The following is a 16,146-nucleotide window of genomic DNA, read 5'->3' on the forward strand; positions in this document are numbered from 1 at the left end:
TTAAGGGATAAGAAAGTAATATATTGAGAAAGGGAGAGATAGAATGGGGTAAATTATCTCACATAGAGTGGCAAGAAAAAGCAGTTCTGTAGGAAGGGAAGAGGGGGCAAGTGAGGGGGAATGAGTGAATCTTGCTCTCATCAGATTTGACTTAAGGAGGAACTAACACACACACCCAATTGGGTATCTTACCCCACAGGAAAGTAGGGGGAAGGGGATAAAAAGGGGGGATGATATAAGGGAGGGCAGATAGGGGGAGGAGGTAATCAAAAGCAAACACTTTTGAAAAGGGACAGGGTCATGGGAGAAAACTGAATAAAGGGGGACAGGATAGGATGGAGGGAAATATAGTTAGTCTTTCACAACATGACTGTTATGGAAGTGTTTTGCATAATGATACATGTGTGGTCTATGTTGAATTCCTTGCCTTCTGAAGGAGGGTGGGTGGGAAGGGCAGATGGGAGAGAATTTGGAACTCAAAGTTTTAAAAGCAGATGCTCAAAAAAAAAGTTGTTTTTGCATGCAACTAGGAAATAAGATATACAGGCAATGGGGAATAGAAATCTATCCTGCCCTACAAGAAAGTAAGGGGAAAGAGGATGGGGGGGAGTGGGGTGACAGAAGAGAGGGCTGACTGGGGAACAGGGCAATCAGAATATATACCATCTTGGAGTGGGGGCTGGGGGAGGGTAGAAATGAGGAAAAATTTGTAACTCAAAATCTTGTGGAAATCAATGTTGAAAATTAAAATATTAAAAAAGAAAATATGAAAAAAAGAAAAAATAAAATTAAAAAAAGTTTAAGGCCCTTAACTACAGTCTTCATAGCTATCAGAACCTCCTAGATTTAATATTCTCTTATAGACTCCGATCATTAAGGAGGTATTCTCCATACCATTATGAACCACTGGAGTAATTCTTTTATGCTGGCTACTACTGTTCAATGATGTCTGACTCTTTGTGACCCCATTCGGGTTTTTTTTCCACAAAGATATTGGAGTACTTTGCCATTTCCTTCTCCAGCTCATTTTACAGATGAGGAAACTGAGGTGAATATGGTGAAGTGACTTGCACAGGGTCGCATAGGTCGTGTCTAAGGCCAAATTTGAACTCAGGAAGATAAGTCTTCTTGACTTCAGGACTGGCCATCTATCCACTGTACCACCTAGCTTCCCTTTATGCAACTTATTCCCTACTAATCAGAAGAAAGCATTTTATTTGCACATTCACCTTTCTTGACCCACTCTTGCTTTCATCTTTAAACATCAGAACACGAAAAAAATATAATAGTCATCTTGTCTGTTTCTGTACTGGTAGTGAAAATCTCCAATACCGAAGATTTCTTAATCAAGTTCTTGGACAAGTTAATCAGGAAAACAGAAATAGCACCCCCACTCTACATTTCCTCCTAAATCTTTTGAGAACTACTACATCCCTTAATAAACATATAATAAATGTAAACTTCTGATGCAGGCTCTGAACATGATCTGTATTGAAGTTCTTGATGTAAAGTCTTGCTGTTAGTTCATTGAGGGCAAGAACCATGTTTTATTTTTTAATAATCCCCCATATTTTAGTAATTGTAGGATGTGATTGTATAAATGTGTGTACTCACTGAGCTAATGCAACTGTAGCCATCTTAGCATACATTTGTTGCTCATCATGTAATAGCACTCTCCATGTGTTTATTCCCTCTACTGGTGCAGATCTAAACTCATGCATAACTTAGTAGAATCTACAACCACTCTGATGCCAACTAGCTGACTGACTCTACATATTTCACCTTTTCCATCTCTTCACAAGTGACCTTCTGACTCTAGAGACTCTTCCGTTGCTGTAGCCCTTTGCTCTCTCTGCATAAGACTACCATTTCATGAAGCATCCAGGTCAAAAGACAGTCCTTGCCCTCAAGTTGCTTACAATCCAATGAGGGAGACAACAGGCAAATAAATACATATGAAGTAAGCTACATACAGAATAAATAGGAAATAATTAACAAAAGAAGGCACTGGAATTAAGAGGGGTTGGGAAAGGTATGCTATAGAAAGTAGAATTTTAGATGGGACTTAAAGGAAGTCAGAGAGGTGAGTAGATGGAATGGAAGAAGGAAAGCATTCCAGGCACAGGGGACAGGAAAAGACAATGCCCAGAGCTGAGAGAAGAGTTTCTTGTTCCTGGAATATCAAGGAGGCCATTGTCACTGGACTGAAGAATATGTATTCAGTAGTAAAGTGTAAGAAGAATGGAAAGGTAGGAGGAAGGTAGGTTATGAAGGGCTTTAAACGCCAAGCAAAGCATTTTGGATTTGCTCCTGGAAGCAATGTTTTTTTTTTTTGTTTTTGTTGGTTTGTTTGAAGTTTTGTGTTTTTTTGGGGGGGTGGGGGGGTTGTATCTGCACTTTAGGAAAATCACTGTTGTCCGTACTTTGTTCTCGAAGATCAATGCTATCAGGAAGGTAATGTCTTGACTTGCAAACGAACTGGATTTGAGCGAGGCAGAATGCAAAATCATCAGACTCACTCTCTCCTCCAGTCATCCCAAGTCCAGTGGAAAGATATAGATCAAGATGACTAGTGATAGCTCCAGATGTAGTGGAATACCTTGGCCTTTTTAAGCTAAGGTTTTTCCCAGGTCTCAGCTTGTCTGAGGCAATACCCATTCTGTAAGTAAAGGCTAGGTAAGAACTAAGGAAAAAGATGGCCTAGTTTGCCTTCATAAAGGAATCAACAGCCTGGGAGGGGAAGATCCTCTAGTTCCTAGGCCAAACAGGAATAACTGCTATTTACCCTCGCTCTGAGCCATCAAAACCAAAGCAATGAAGAAGTGAGGCTTGGGCTGTGATCTACTGTTGGCCAATCAGTGAAAGCTAGAATGATTTGATAACTTTAGTGGCTGAATGGAGGATGAATTAGAGTGAGGAGAGGCTTGGAGCAGGCAGACCCACCAGCAGACTATTACAATATTCAAGGTATGAGGAGATGAAGGCTTGTACTAAAGTGGTGGCAGTGTGAGAGGAGATAAGGAGGTACTTTCAAGAGATGCTGAAAAGGTGAAATTGGCAGGCCTTGGCAACAGCTTGGATGGAGGGGGGTTGAGTGAAAGACAGTGAGGAATCTAGGATGACTCCTAGGTTGTGAGCTCAAAGGACTGGGAGGATGGTGTTGCTCTTTATAGTACTATGGAAGTTAGGAGGGGAGGAGAACTTAGGGGGAAAGATAATGAGTTCTGTTTTAGATATACCAAGGTTGAGATGTCTACTGGACATCTAGTTCAAGATATCTGAAAGGTAGCTGGAGATGTGAGACTGGAAATCAGGACAGAGAATGGCTCAAGAAAGGTAGATCTGAGAATCATCAGCATAGAGATGGTAATTAAATCCATAGGAGCTGACAAGATCATCAAAGTGAAGTAGAGGAAGAACATAAGAGGGCTCGAGATAGAACCCTGAGGAATACCCATGATTAGAAGGAGTAATCTGGAAGATTCAGCAAAGGAGAGAAAAGGAGGACAGTCAGACATGTAGGAGTAGAACTTGTAGCTAGGGGTGTCCCAAAAACCTAGAGAGTATCAAGGAGGAGAGCACCATCAGTAGCATGAAAGGCTACAGAGAGGTCAAGGAGAATGAGGACTGAAAAAAGATCACTGGATTTGTTAATTAACAAATCAGTAGTAACTTTGGAGAGATCTGTTTCAATGGAATGATAAGGTTGGAAGCCAGATTACAAGGGTTAAGAAAAGAGTGAGAGGAGAGAAAGTGGTGGTACCTATTGTAGATGGCCTTTTAAAGAATTTAGCTATTTAGAAAGGACAGAAGAGATATAGGACAATAGCAGAGATGGAAGGATAGAGTGAGGGTTTGTTCAGGATAAAGGAGAGATGAGCATGCATGTAGGCAGTAAGAAATGAGCCAGCAGAGAGGGAGAGACTGAAAATAAATGAAAAACTGAGGATGAAGAGGAGGCAATCTGCTAGAGATGAGATGGAGTGAGATTGCTTGAATAAGTAGAACAGTTAGCTTTGATCAGGAGTAAGGTCATTTCATGATATTGTAATAGCAAGCAAAGTGGGACTTTTTGCTGTGTTTTCTTTTGAAGTGCTTCTCAGCACTTAAGGCAATCAAGTGCCTTTGACTGAGTCTTGCCTTTGGATCAAGAGTCTTTGACTGAATCAAGAGTCCGTGAATGGAAACAATATATACACTCTGAAGTTAGCATTTTGCTTTGGGGCTCACTCACTGGAAGAGTGTTCATGTGATTTAGCCAGAAGAGACTCTAAGTAGCTGTTTAGGAGCACCACTCCTGGCTTTGAAAACTCAGATGTTGGTGCTTCTCTCTCTGGTAACTATGTATGTACTGCTTTGGACAGACAGTTAGAAGCCATGTCTGCTGATCTGTGTTATTTGCTCTGTTTGTATAATTTCTGCTTGTAATTTCTGTTTGAGTTTTCTCTGAAGTTCAGGGTGCTGACTTTTCCCCCTGAAATAAGTGTATGTATATGTATGCTTAATTAAAGTGAGATTGTAAACCCCTTAAAATTGCTTTCCTGAGAAAAGCAGATCAAAGAATCTGTGCTTGCAGCCCTCCTACGTGCTGGTGTTATTGGCTTTACATCTCCACAGCAGCTGCTAGCAGCATTATTGTTACACATGTAAAACAGGAATGAAGGAAATAGTAGTAGGAGGCACCTGAGTGATAAAAAAGTAAGAGGGAAGAAAAGGGAGTTCATGGCAAATGACTCCAATTTTTTTTCTGTAAAATATGAGACAAGGTTCTCAGCTGAGAGAGTAGGGGGAGGGGGAGTTATGAGATATTTAAGGAGGGATGAAAAGCTTTGGAAGAGATTCTATGGATAGCGGGATAGTGAGTTGATAAGAGACATATGGCAGGATTGCCTAGCAGCAGTGACGGCCCAGCTGAGGCTGTATAACATAAATCTGTAGCAGCCCCAGTCAGAATGATTGTGTGATTTTTCTACATCTTCATTCAGTAGCATATGTGTAGGAGGGAAGGCAATGAATGGTGGGAATGATCCAAGGCTGAGACTTGGCTGGGTGTAATCAGTCATGTCACAAGGGGACTAGTGATTAAATATAGGAAGACAGTGTAAAGTTGAATTGGTTCACCAAGAAGTCACGATGGTAAGAAAAAGGAAAAAAAAGTGGCCAACGCAGGGGAGACAGCCTGGGAGAGAACTGAGAGGTCAAGAGATTAGAGGTCACAGTGTGATTGAAGAATAGGGTTCTGTAAGGGAAGGCAGAGGGAGAGATGAAAAGCCAATAGATTATGTTTGGATAAAGGAATTTCAGATTTCTTGAAGGCGGAGGTGGCACATTTGTGGGTGATGGCAAGGTCAAGGGTATGACCAATTTCAAGCGTGGCTGAGGTCAGTAGAGAAGTAGTTTGTGGGAGGTGAGCAGGTTGAAGAACTGAATGGTTAGGGTGTTTGAGGGAAAATCAATATGTATGCTAAAGTCCCCTACTATGAGGGCAACAGTTAGGGCAGAGAGACAAACTGTAAGCCAGGTATTGAACTCATTGCAGAATGGAGGGGAATGACTTGAAGGGCTGTAAAAAATGGCTACCAGGATTTTACCTGGGTGACAGATATGAATAGCTTGAACCTCAAAGGAAGAGAATAACAGAAGAAGAGCGAGAACCTGGAGAGCAGAAGGAAGCAACTCCCCCACCTTGACCAATAAGCCAAGGAGAAAAGATGGCCAGAGAAGCTGTGTCATCACAGGAAAGCCAGCTTTCAGTAAGAGTTAGTAGATGGAAAGAGTAGGAGAGGAACAGATTAAAGAGAGGAAATGTTTGTTGACCATGGAACAGGCATTCTACAGGGCACAGTGGAAGAAGTGGGTGATGTTTGGTCAGAACTCTGAGGTGGGAAAATTGAAAGGGAGGGGAATGAGGAATCAGGTCATGGAGAATGGGAAACAGAGTTTGGAGGATGACATCCAGGAGTTCAGAGTCACACTCATGTTCATTTCTCTCCTGCTTCCATGTCTCATTTCCTGGATTTTTCAACTCCTCCATAGCAGCCTTCAAATCTTAAAGATGACTTTATTCTTATAGTCATCTCCTCTAACTGGTGAGTTTCTGTCTAGGACCACCATTTGATGAAGTGCTCAGACCATGTATGCATACTTCTCTCCAGGCTCCACTCAGATTCTCTAGATTTACCATTTTCTCCAATACACTTTCCTGCATCTTTTGTGTGCTATCTTCCTCCTATAAAATATGAGCTCCTTGAGAACAGACCTTGTCTTTCTTGGTTGCAATTCTATTTCCTACATTTAGATTAGTGCCTGACACATCTAGCTATCTATCTAATCTGATCCTCAAATAAGAGACCTATAGCTGATCACCGGGCTGCAATTTGAAGCCTTTACAGCTTAGTAAATCTGTTAAAGCTTATATTTCACTGTAATAACCTTCAAGAATCCAGGACACCACTACACCACAATGAAGTATCAGAAGACTTTAGTGTGTATAAACACATGTATGTACACATACATAAAAAGGCTGGAAAGACCATTGGTCAGACTCACTATGGAAAGTCTTACATTTTTTAGGTCTTCCCTCCTTCAAGTTTCTTTGCTCCTTCCCTGGAATCATATGATTGGTTATGTTCCAGTCTATGATTTCGCTAGGCATTCTGTATCCATTCCCACAAAGATTATTTAAAGAACACTACACTCTATGACTCCAGCTCTATATAGAAAGCAGACAGAAAGCAAGAAGCAGCCATGATCAGGCAAGTCTGTATTGGGCTTTAAGGTACAGCAAAAATGTGTGTGGGTCTATGTCTTTGAGTGTGGGTTACTAGATTAACCTGAATGGCTACCCATCTGGCTGCATGTTATAGTTTATTATCCACTTTTTAAAGTGAAGATGGTTTTACACCAGTCTCTTTCACAATACACTGGAACTTGATGCAATTAGACCAATGTCATCTTTGAAAAATAGCATTTGGAAAGTCTCAGTATTTACAGTAGCACTTCCTTATTTGCAACAGGACCTTCTTCATGACAATGGCAAACACCTTAGGTAAACATATGTCTCACTATTTTAAACCTTATTTAATGTCAAAACTCAGTGGATCACTAAACAAACAGGTTTTTGGATCATATACCTCGTAAAATCTTTGATAAATGATACATATTGGTAGAAAACATTTACTAGAGAAGAGGCCTCAAGGCTGGATTTTGCTTCACCAACTCAATTTTTTTTAGAATCAATAAACATGAGACAGTATGGGATCTTATATTCTCTCTCTCACATGAGGAACTTGCTGAAAGATTTATGGGTTAAGACAAGATAAATAAAAGGAAATACTACTTTTTCTAAGTAGTCAATTTATGGGACTCAACATAAGCAAAAGGCAGAATAATAGAAAAAGTTTTTAAAAAGACAGATAAATCTATGAATAAAAATAGTGCAGAAATGTCAATTTATAAATAGCAGTTACAAAGCATTTCACATTTGTTTTCTCATTTGATCACAATAACCCTCTGAGATTGCTAGTATAGTACTCCCTGTGGACCATACTGTCCATGGAGTTTTCTTGGCAAAGATACTGGAGTGGTTTGCCATTTCCTGCTCCAGTGAATTAAGGCAAACAGAGGTTAAGTGACTTACCCAAGGTCACATAGCTACTAAGTGTCTGAGGCCACATTTGGACTCAGGTCTTCCCGACTCCAGGCCCAGCACTCTATTAAGAACTTGAGCCATCTAGCTGCTCCAGTTCCCCACTTTATAGACAGTAAACTGAGGCTGAGAAAAATTAAGTAATGTTCTCAAGGATATAAAGCAAATAAATGACAGGCCTGGGACTTGAATGTAGGTTTCCTAACTCCTACACTAACTTCTCTAAGGCTCATCCCTAACCTTTGAAGATTGACGTTAATATATGCCACTGTTAAGTACAATACTGGAATGTCACAGTCTGACATACTATGTTAAGTCCCACGATTGTATATGCTTAATTCTATGACTAACAGGCAAACTATGACAATTTTTTCTAAATCTGTTCTTTCGTACCTTATACTCTATTATTTTTACTCTTAAGTCATATGGAGGCCAACAAGTAGCTGTGGTTAAATTTTCAGTGAGATAATAGGACTAGCAACAAACAATATATGTATTTGACACTATATAAATGTGAGCTTATTAGGGTAGAAGTGGGGCTGTCCAATCAGAGAACATACAAATTTAATAAGCTGAATGAAATATTTGTAGATATAACCACTTTCTGACTATCTGCAATATTCTATTATATATAAATGACCTACAAGAAACATGAAAACATCAATGGGTAGGTTAAACAGAAAGTATAAATAATTATGCCAAAGCAAAATTATCATATAAAACATATTTTCAGGTATTTCTACATTATTACATATTAGAAATTTCTCTCTGTGGAGAAATTATACAGCTGCTCAATTTTAGGTGGTTATTATTAATATTTATATATTTTTTATATTTTATATTTTATTATATATAATTATATAATAATAATAATTATTATTATTTAGAGAATCCAGTCAAAGGCTCAACGGCAAAAAATGCTAAGATTATAATGGTATACAAAGTAAGTCTTAATGATGAGTTCTACATGTGTTCATCTGACACTTAATTTTAAGAAACTGTCTTAGTGTGACAGAGCAGGAAAAATCTAACCTAGGAATAAGACTCCCCAAAATAAACTTATATCTACAAAAAAGAACTGAAATTGTATGGAGAAAAGATTGTTTTAATATCTTTGCCATCTATAATATAAGTGAATGTGGAAGAAATCTACTAGCTTAAGGAAAACATCTTAGCGTATGTGAGTTTTTGCACCAATGGTAAAAATTAACTACAAAACAGTAATACAAGGGAGCAGTTAAGTGGTGTGGTGGATAGTGCCAGGCCTGAAGTGAGGAAGATCTGAGTTCAAATCTGGCCTCAGACACTTACTAGATGTCTGACCCTGGGCAAGTCACTTACACCTGTTTGTCTCAGTTTCCTCATCTGTAAAATGAGTCCAAAAAAGGAATGGCAAACCACCCCAGTATCTTTGCCACGGAAACCCCGAATGAGTCATGAAAAGTTGGACATGACTGGAATGACTGAATATCAACAACTAATAAGAAGCAAACTGCTTGAGCAAGTTTTTCAGGATTTTCTAAGTATTCAAATATAGTAGACAGAAGAAACTATTCTTCCCTTGAGCGTAAAGTCATACAGGAATGCCAAAATGTCCCTTCCTAAGTTTATGACAGAAAAGTTTGTTTTTCTCTTACAGGGTAGAGAATTAGGCTGAATGAAAATCAGCACTATTATCAGAAGCTATGTATAATCTATATATACCATACATATGTGTACATTTGTATATGTACTATATTCAGTACAACTATTAGAAGCATCAGCTGATTTTATTTACTTTGTTATTATGAACACAAAACAGAAGAATACTCAGTTTCAGCTTATGAATTATTCAAATGTTGATCATTTTTTACATTCAATGAAGTTGATACCTAATTTTAGATTGTTAGAAAATTTTATATATTTTTCTACCTTACTGACATACCTTACTCGAAGTACAGTCAAAGAACCATCCTTCATCCCAAGGGCAAGATGGATTCCATCTGTGCTGACAGCTGCACAACGAATTGGTTCCTCCATATTACATCTTGCTATTAATGCATGATCTATGAGGCTCCATATCCTGCAACAAATACTCAATTAACTAAAATACAAACATCTAAAAAGGTAATAAATCTTCAATAAAGGATCAATATAATAATTTGGATTTCATTTAAATAAAGAAATTAATGTAAATTTTACAAAGATCCATACTATTTGGCAATGGAATCCTTTTTAATGAAATTGGTAATATCATAATTAAACTCTTCTCTGCTAGAAGCACGCTTAAAGCAATTGATAGCTAGGCAATCAGTTCCTTTATAACAGCATTACCACACTAACTTGGCCCTAAACATTTATTTTAAATTAATAAGTTGAAATTTTCTATTTTAACTGAAATGACACAAATGATAACGCTACCTCATGAAAGTATGACTTAAGAGTGATGCATGACCAAAACTTTTTGTACACTACATATTCACAATTTAATATTTATTTGACTAGACTTAATATTCTGAGGCAGCATGGCACAATAGTATCTAATGTTTTATGCAATACACAAGTATTAAACATCTAGAACTACTAAAACTTAATTTTTAATGATTTCTTTTTCTTCTTGGTTTTTTTATCTTAACTTTCATAGATGTGAAGTCGACTATTATAGCAAAAGGCAAGTGACAGAGGCTTGAGGGAAGTGAAGATTTATTTAGTCTTCATCCCACTCACCTAAATGACTTCATACATGAAGTGGGTTCTGAGGATGATCTTGAATGAGGGAAGGAAAGGGGTGGTCAACAGCTTCTGTCTGATACTCCCTTTTTTCCTTTCAAAACAAAAATATGTAGAAAAATAGGGCCTTCGAATCCTTTCATTACAAATCTAAAGGATTTTGAGAACAGTTTAGTGTGCATCAGTCCCTCCTAAACTGCTGATCAAAACTGTTAAGAAAAGATATATCTTTCAAAGGCCATCAAGGAAAAAGCTCTAAGAAATGACACACTCGCAAGAACATTTGTTTAAAAATTTCTCTGCATCTAGGATGACATGTACTATAAAATTTAGAAAACATTTTAATGTTAATGAAGTTGAAAAAGATTCAGATGTAAATTTGTTTTAGAAAATTATAATTGGGATCCTAGTGCTAATGAGTGTCCTGAAACAAAAGGCATTTTTAAAAGCTATACATATTAAAGCAGAATGGCAAAAGGGAAAATGACTGCTCCTACTCCAGCTAGCCCTGACAGTTGCTACGTTTTTTAAAAGCATCTAGCTGGAGGGCTGGGTATAGTATTATAAATTTGCCCTGACTGATGAAGAGAATTGTCTATTACTATTTTATTCTGTACTTTTTTCTATAATGAATATGGAATCATGGAAATCCATACCACTAAGGATGAGACTTGAAACAGCGAAGCATCAATCAAGCTAAGAGCAAAGAAGAGTGGCAGAAGATCTGGGTAGAGGGCAGAAAAAGTTGTAAAGTGTGGACACTGAATTGAGGAGCAGCTTCTAAGAAAAAGCTTGTAAATGAAAAAGATTTGGTGGTTTGAGAATTGTTGCATAAGCTCCACAGTGTAATGTCAATCCAAGAAGCTAATGAGATCTTAGGCTGCATAAAGGGAGGGACAGACTTTCCTCCATCCTCATCCTTCTTGACCCTTCTGCTACAGGTGATGCTGCTGACCATCCCCTTCTCCTGGGATACTTTCTTCTCTCTGGGTTCTGTCACAGTTTTCTCCAGGGCATTTCCCTACTTATCTGTCCATTCAGTCTCATGCTCCTTAACTCTGGGGGTTTCCACAGGCTCTATCCTGGACCCTCTTCTCCTCTCCCTGTTAGTGACCTCATTAGTTCTCACGAGTTTAACTGTCATCCTGATGAATATAATTCACAGATCCACATATGCAGTCCCAGCCTCTTCCCCAAGATTCAGACCTGTACCACCAACTATCTATTAAAAATTCACACTGATGTCCCAAGAGACATCTCAAACAAAAACAAGTCCACAACAGAATTCATTATCCCTCCTACTCCAACCTTCCTCTCTTCCAAGCCTTTGTATTTCCATTGAAGGTACCACCATTATTCCAGGCTCCCAAATTCATAACCTCAGTGTTGTCCTCAATTCCTTACTCTCATTCACCCCCCATATCCAGAATCAGCTGTCAAATTTTACTATTCCTACCTCTGTAAGTTATCTCACATCTAATGGATTCTATCTAATCTCAAAACTATTGCCTTAGTTTAGGTCCTTCTACCATCTTATTTGCAAAGGTTTCTTGATTGGTCTCCCAGCCTCAACTCTCTCTCCATGACTGCACATCCTACAAACAAATGATCATGTCACTCTCCTATTCAGCCGTCTGTAGCGGCTCCTTTTTGTCTCTAGGATTAAATATAAACTGCTCTGTCTAGCTCTTAAAGCCCTTTGCAACTTGGTCTCAACCTCTTTCCAACCTCATCGTTCATTACTCTCCCGTCCATATTCTGAAATCCAACCAAAATGGTTTTGTTTCTCACATAAAACACTCCAGCTTCCATCTCCGTGCCTTTGTCTTTCCATACTTGGAATGCACCCCCTCTTCACTTTCCCCTTACCAAATTCTCCTCTTCTCTCAAGATACTGCTCTCAACCACCACCTTTTACATGTAGCCTTTCTAATATCCCAAACAGCCAGCACCTTCCAAAATATTTTTGGCTAACTACTTTGCGTTTATTGTTTATATTTATTTATGTACTTGTCTCCTTTTAAGATGTAGTAACTTCTTGGCAAGTAGCAATTATTTGAGTCATCATTTTTCTGTCACTAGAGCCTACAGTGCCTGGAACATAGTAGGTACTGAATAAATCCTTGACTTCACCATTCAAATGATTTCTTCAAGGTTACCAACAATCTCTTAACTGCCAAATCTGATGGCCTTTTTTTAGGCCTTATCCTTCTTGATCCTGATGCAGCATTTGTCACTGCTTACCACAAATCTGCTCCTACTTTTTTTTTACCTTCCTTAGTTCTCTCCTTCTTGTTTGATGACTCCTTATTAGTCTCTTTTGCTAGATCATCATGCCCCCTAACTGTCAGGCTCTGTCCTGCACCCTCTTCTCTCTGTTCTCTTTCTTGGTGCTTTCTCTCTTGCTTTCAAGGCAGGCCTGGAGTCAGGGAGACCTGAATTCAAATTTGGCCTTAGACAGTTATTAGCCATGTGACCTTGGGAAAGTCATTTCATCTCTGTCTTAGTTTCCTCAGGTGCAGAATGTGGATGATAATAATAGTACCTACTTCCCAGGGTTGTTATAAGGATCACCAAATGAGATAATTATAAAGTGCTCACCACGGTGCCTGGGGCACAGCAAGCATTATAGAAATGTTCTTATTATTATCAATATTAGTGACAACATAAGCTCTCAAGGGTTTAGTTATCTTCATACAAATGAATTCCAGATAGATATTTTTAGTCTTGGTCTCCCCTAAGCTTCAATCCTGCAACTAATTTTCTACTGGACTTTTTCCACTGAAAGTTCAACATGTCCAAAATTAAACTCATATTTCTTCCCCAGCCCCTAAACTTACTCAATCTTTTAAATTTTCACATTACTGTCACAGGCACCACCATCCTGTCTTCAAGGTTGCTTCATTTCAGCTTGTATATTATTCGTTCTTTTACACTTTTCAAGTTGTTAACTTTCGCTCCTTTAGCTGACACTTGTATTTTTGAGTTCCAAATAAGTCACACTCCTTTTGTAGAGTCCCTATCATGTGTTCTAAGTTCTGTGACCTGTTTATCTTCTTTAGTTCTGTATTGGGAGATCTGATTTACAACTGAATGCCTTCTTTTACACACTATATTACTCTTTGGAATCATTCTGGAGTTTCTTTCTACACTGTAGATCTCTCAGGAGTCGGCATTTTCCCTGCAGGAAGTTGGTTCATTTACTCATGTTTCCTTAAGTCTTTGAGTCTCTCTGCTGGTTTACTGGCTTGGGAGTTAAGTTTATACTTAGGCTCTCTCTAGGACTCTTTACCTTTCAGTCCTCTTATATTCTCTGTAGCTTGTGTTGGGCTTCCTGACTTCTCTTGGCTTTTCTCATTTTCACTGCTTCCCAGAATTTCTGGGGTTGGCATCTTTAATCTTTCCCATTTGGGAGATATTAGGTCTCAGCAGGATCCTTGCCACTAATACACTCCATGGTAAGAAGACTGAGAGCAGTTAAAGGCAAGGTCACCTTCCCCTCTAGCTGACTCTGCACTCCGGCATCACTTGCTATCCTACACTAGTTGTTACACCTTTCCTTTGTGGGACTGGAAGAATAAGTGCCCCCCATCTCTTAAGAGGAAAGTTTAACACTGTCTTCTGCTGTGGGGAGTGGGGACTGGAAAGAGTCCCCATTAGTTGGATCTTAAAGCATAAACTTGTGAGATTGTTTGTGCTGGCAGTGACTGACATGGTTTTGAGGTACTGTCACAGCAGGATCGTAAAGTATGTCAGATGTCAATCTTGTTTCATGAGGCTTCTGCCTTGTTCAGTATTTTTGTCTTTTTCATCAGCTTTAATTATCCTATATCTGGTACATATTTCCTATTTTTGAGATTTTTAGGTTGGAGAGATTTGTAGGAAACAACTACTCTGTAATTTTGCTGATTGCATCTCCAATTGCAAGGTTTTTAAAGGGCCCACTCATTTAAGCAACATAGGCCAAAAAGAGGCAACTCTGAATTAAAAACTGAGATTAGGAGGCAGATTCTGTAAGAGTGGCTTAATCAATGACTTAATTTAATGGCTTTTCCAAAGCCACTGCACCCTAGCTAAGCTTAACCCTGAGCTTTACTTAGCATCTAGACCAGACTGGACTGGACATGCCTTTATTTATATCCACAATTACCCGTGCTTCTTGAAAAGTGGAGGGCAAGGATCTAACTAAGAACAGAACTAAGTCTGTTTGTACACTTAATGGAAATAACAGATAAATCCAACAAAAAGGGCTCAGTCATCATACAGAAAAAAATTTAAAAACATTAAGATGTAGGTAATTTTTTCCTTTGTTATTTTAACCACCTAAAAAGATAACAGGAGAAGCTCTTATCCATAAAATGCAGTGTAAGAGAAAAAAAGGAAAGCCTGTATTCTTTTCTGGGGAGTAAAGAGTTGAGGTAAAGAGGAGTGGTAGCAATGAGCCAGTTGGTGGCATAAGGGTTGGCTGGGGAGAAGAAAACAGGACTCATGGAGGCACAATAGACCCATGATAACATGGTTCTGGTGCCAATGCCTGTGATTTTCCATCAACTAAATAGAAAGCAGTATGAGCACAGTAGGTAGGGGCCAGTAAACCAAAGGGTAAAAGGCTACATATCATTCTGTACATAAAGTTTTGCTGTTGTAAAAATATATAGAGTTGTAGACACATTAATTAGATCCAAAACCCAGATGGCGGTGAATGGCAAGTATAACTTATGTGCAAATGTTAGAAGATAATTGTATCATTGCCATAGCCAGAGGTTGACTTCACAGGACCACAACTGACTCAATCAGGCATATTTATATGCTTATATATTAAATACTCAAATTAACATTTATGATCTTAATGATTTGGAAGCTTCCTCCAACAGTGCTGATAACACTCCAGCCATGTGTAATCATCTTACATGACTCCTGCTCATGCTCTCTCTAAAGTTCGCAATAAGTTCACAATTTATAAGCATATCTTTTAAAACTGTCCATATCTAGCAGTTTCTAGATATATGCCAAATATAAATTACTGACATAACTCAGTAAGGTTGAAATTTTGTTAAAATTAACAAAAGAATACCCTAAAGATAAAGAACTACCTGTACAAATAATTTATAATTTGTTTACCTGACTGATCGATCATCACTTCCGGTCATAGCCAGAGGCTTAGTTGGGTGCACTGCCAGGGCCCAAAGTTCACCTTCACAGTGTCCCTGCATAATCAGGAAAGGCTTATTTCGTTCATGCACCACAATTTCAAAAATTTCACTATCTTGTGTTCCAACTAGGATATGATCTCCTCGCCAACAAACACTCCTGACAGACAAACCTAATGAAAAACAAAATAAATTTCATAATGTATGGTGGAGCAAGGAGGTGCCTAGATAGTATGATTTAAAATCCAATAGGAAGATCTATCCTCCCTACCAACCCAGAACATGTCATTCTATCTGAATTTTTAGCAATAGAGATTCATTTCTTTAGGTTAAGGTTTTACCTTTTCAAGGATCATCTCTGATAATGCAAAGACCCCTGGAGAAGGAAACAAATTAAGCTGCTATCATTTATAACCAAATATAATTCAGTTTATAAAGTCATTTTTTTTCTTCTGACAGCTAAATGAAAAGGCACAAAAGGATGAGTAATTTTACTAGTAGAAAAAAGGGATAAATAACTTTATAGCACAATCCCTGGGAAAATATTCAACTCAATTCAATTCAAATAATCAAACATTTGTTAATATTTGTTTTACTAGATATTGTGCTATGCGCTGGGAGAACAAAGGCAAAAATGAA

General features: G+C 38.4%; 1 protein-coding gene across 1 annotated transcript in view; it reads right to left on the reverse strand.

Moving 5' to 3' along the window:
- The window catches only part of EML5 (EMAP like 5), a 186,527-nt gene that overhangs the window by 146,710 nt on the left and 23,671 nt on the right, over positions 1 to 16,146 (reverse strand). Inside the window, exons 8-9 of the mRNA XM_036736732.1 lie at positions 15,479 to 15,680; positions 9,573 to 9,710 (exon numbers count right to left, since the gene is read on the reverse strand). Of these exons, the coding sequence (XP_036592627.1) occupies positions 9,573 to 9,710; positions 15,479 to 15,680 (340 nt within the window). The remainder of the gene's footprint in view (positions 1 to 9,572; positions 9,711 to 15,478; positions 15,681 to 16,146) is intronic.

This window comes from Trichosurus vulpecula, chromosome 8, assembly GCF_011100635.1.
Source record: "Trichosurus vulpecula isolate mTriVul1 chromosome 8, mTriVul1.pri, whole genome shotgun sequence".
NCBI classification, from domain to species: Eukaryota; Metazoa; Chordata; class Mammalia; order Diprotodontia; family Phalangeridae; genus Trichosurus; species Trichosurus vulpecula.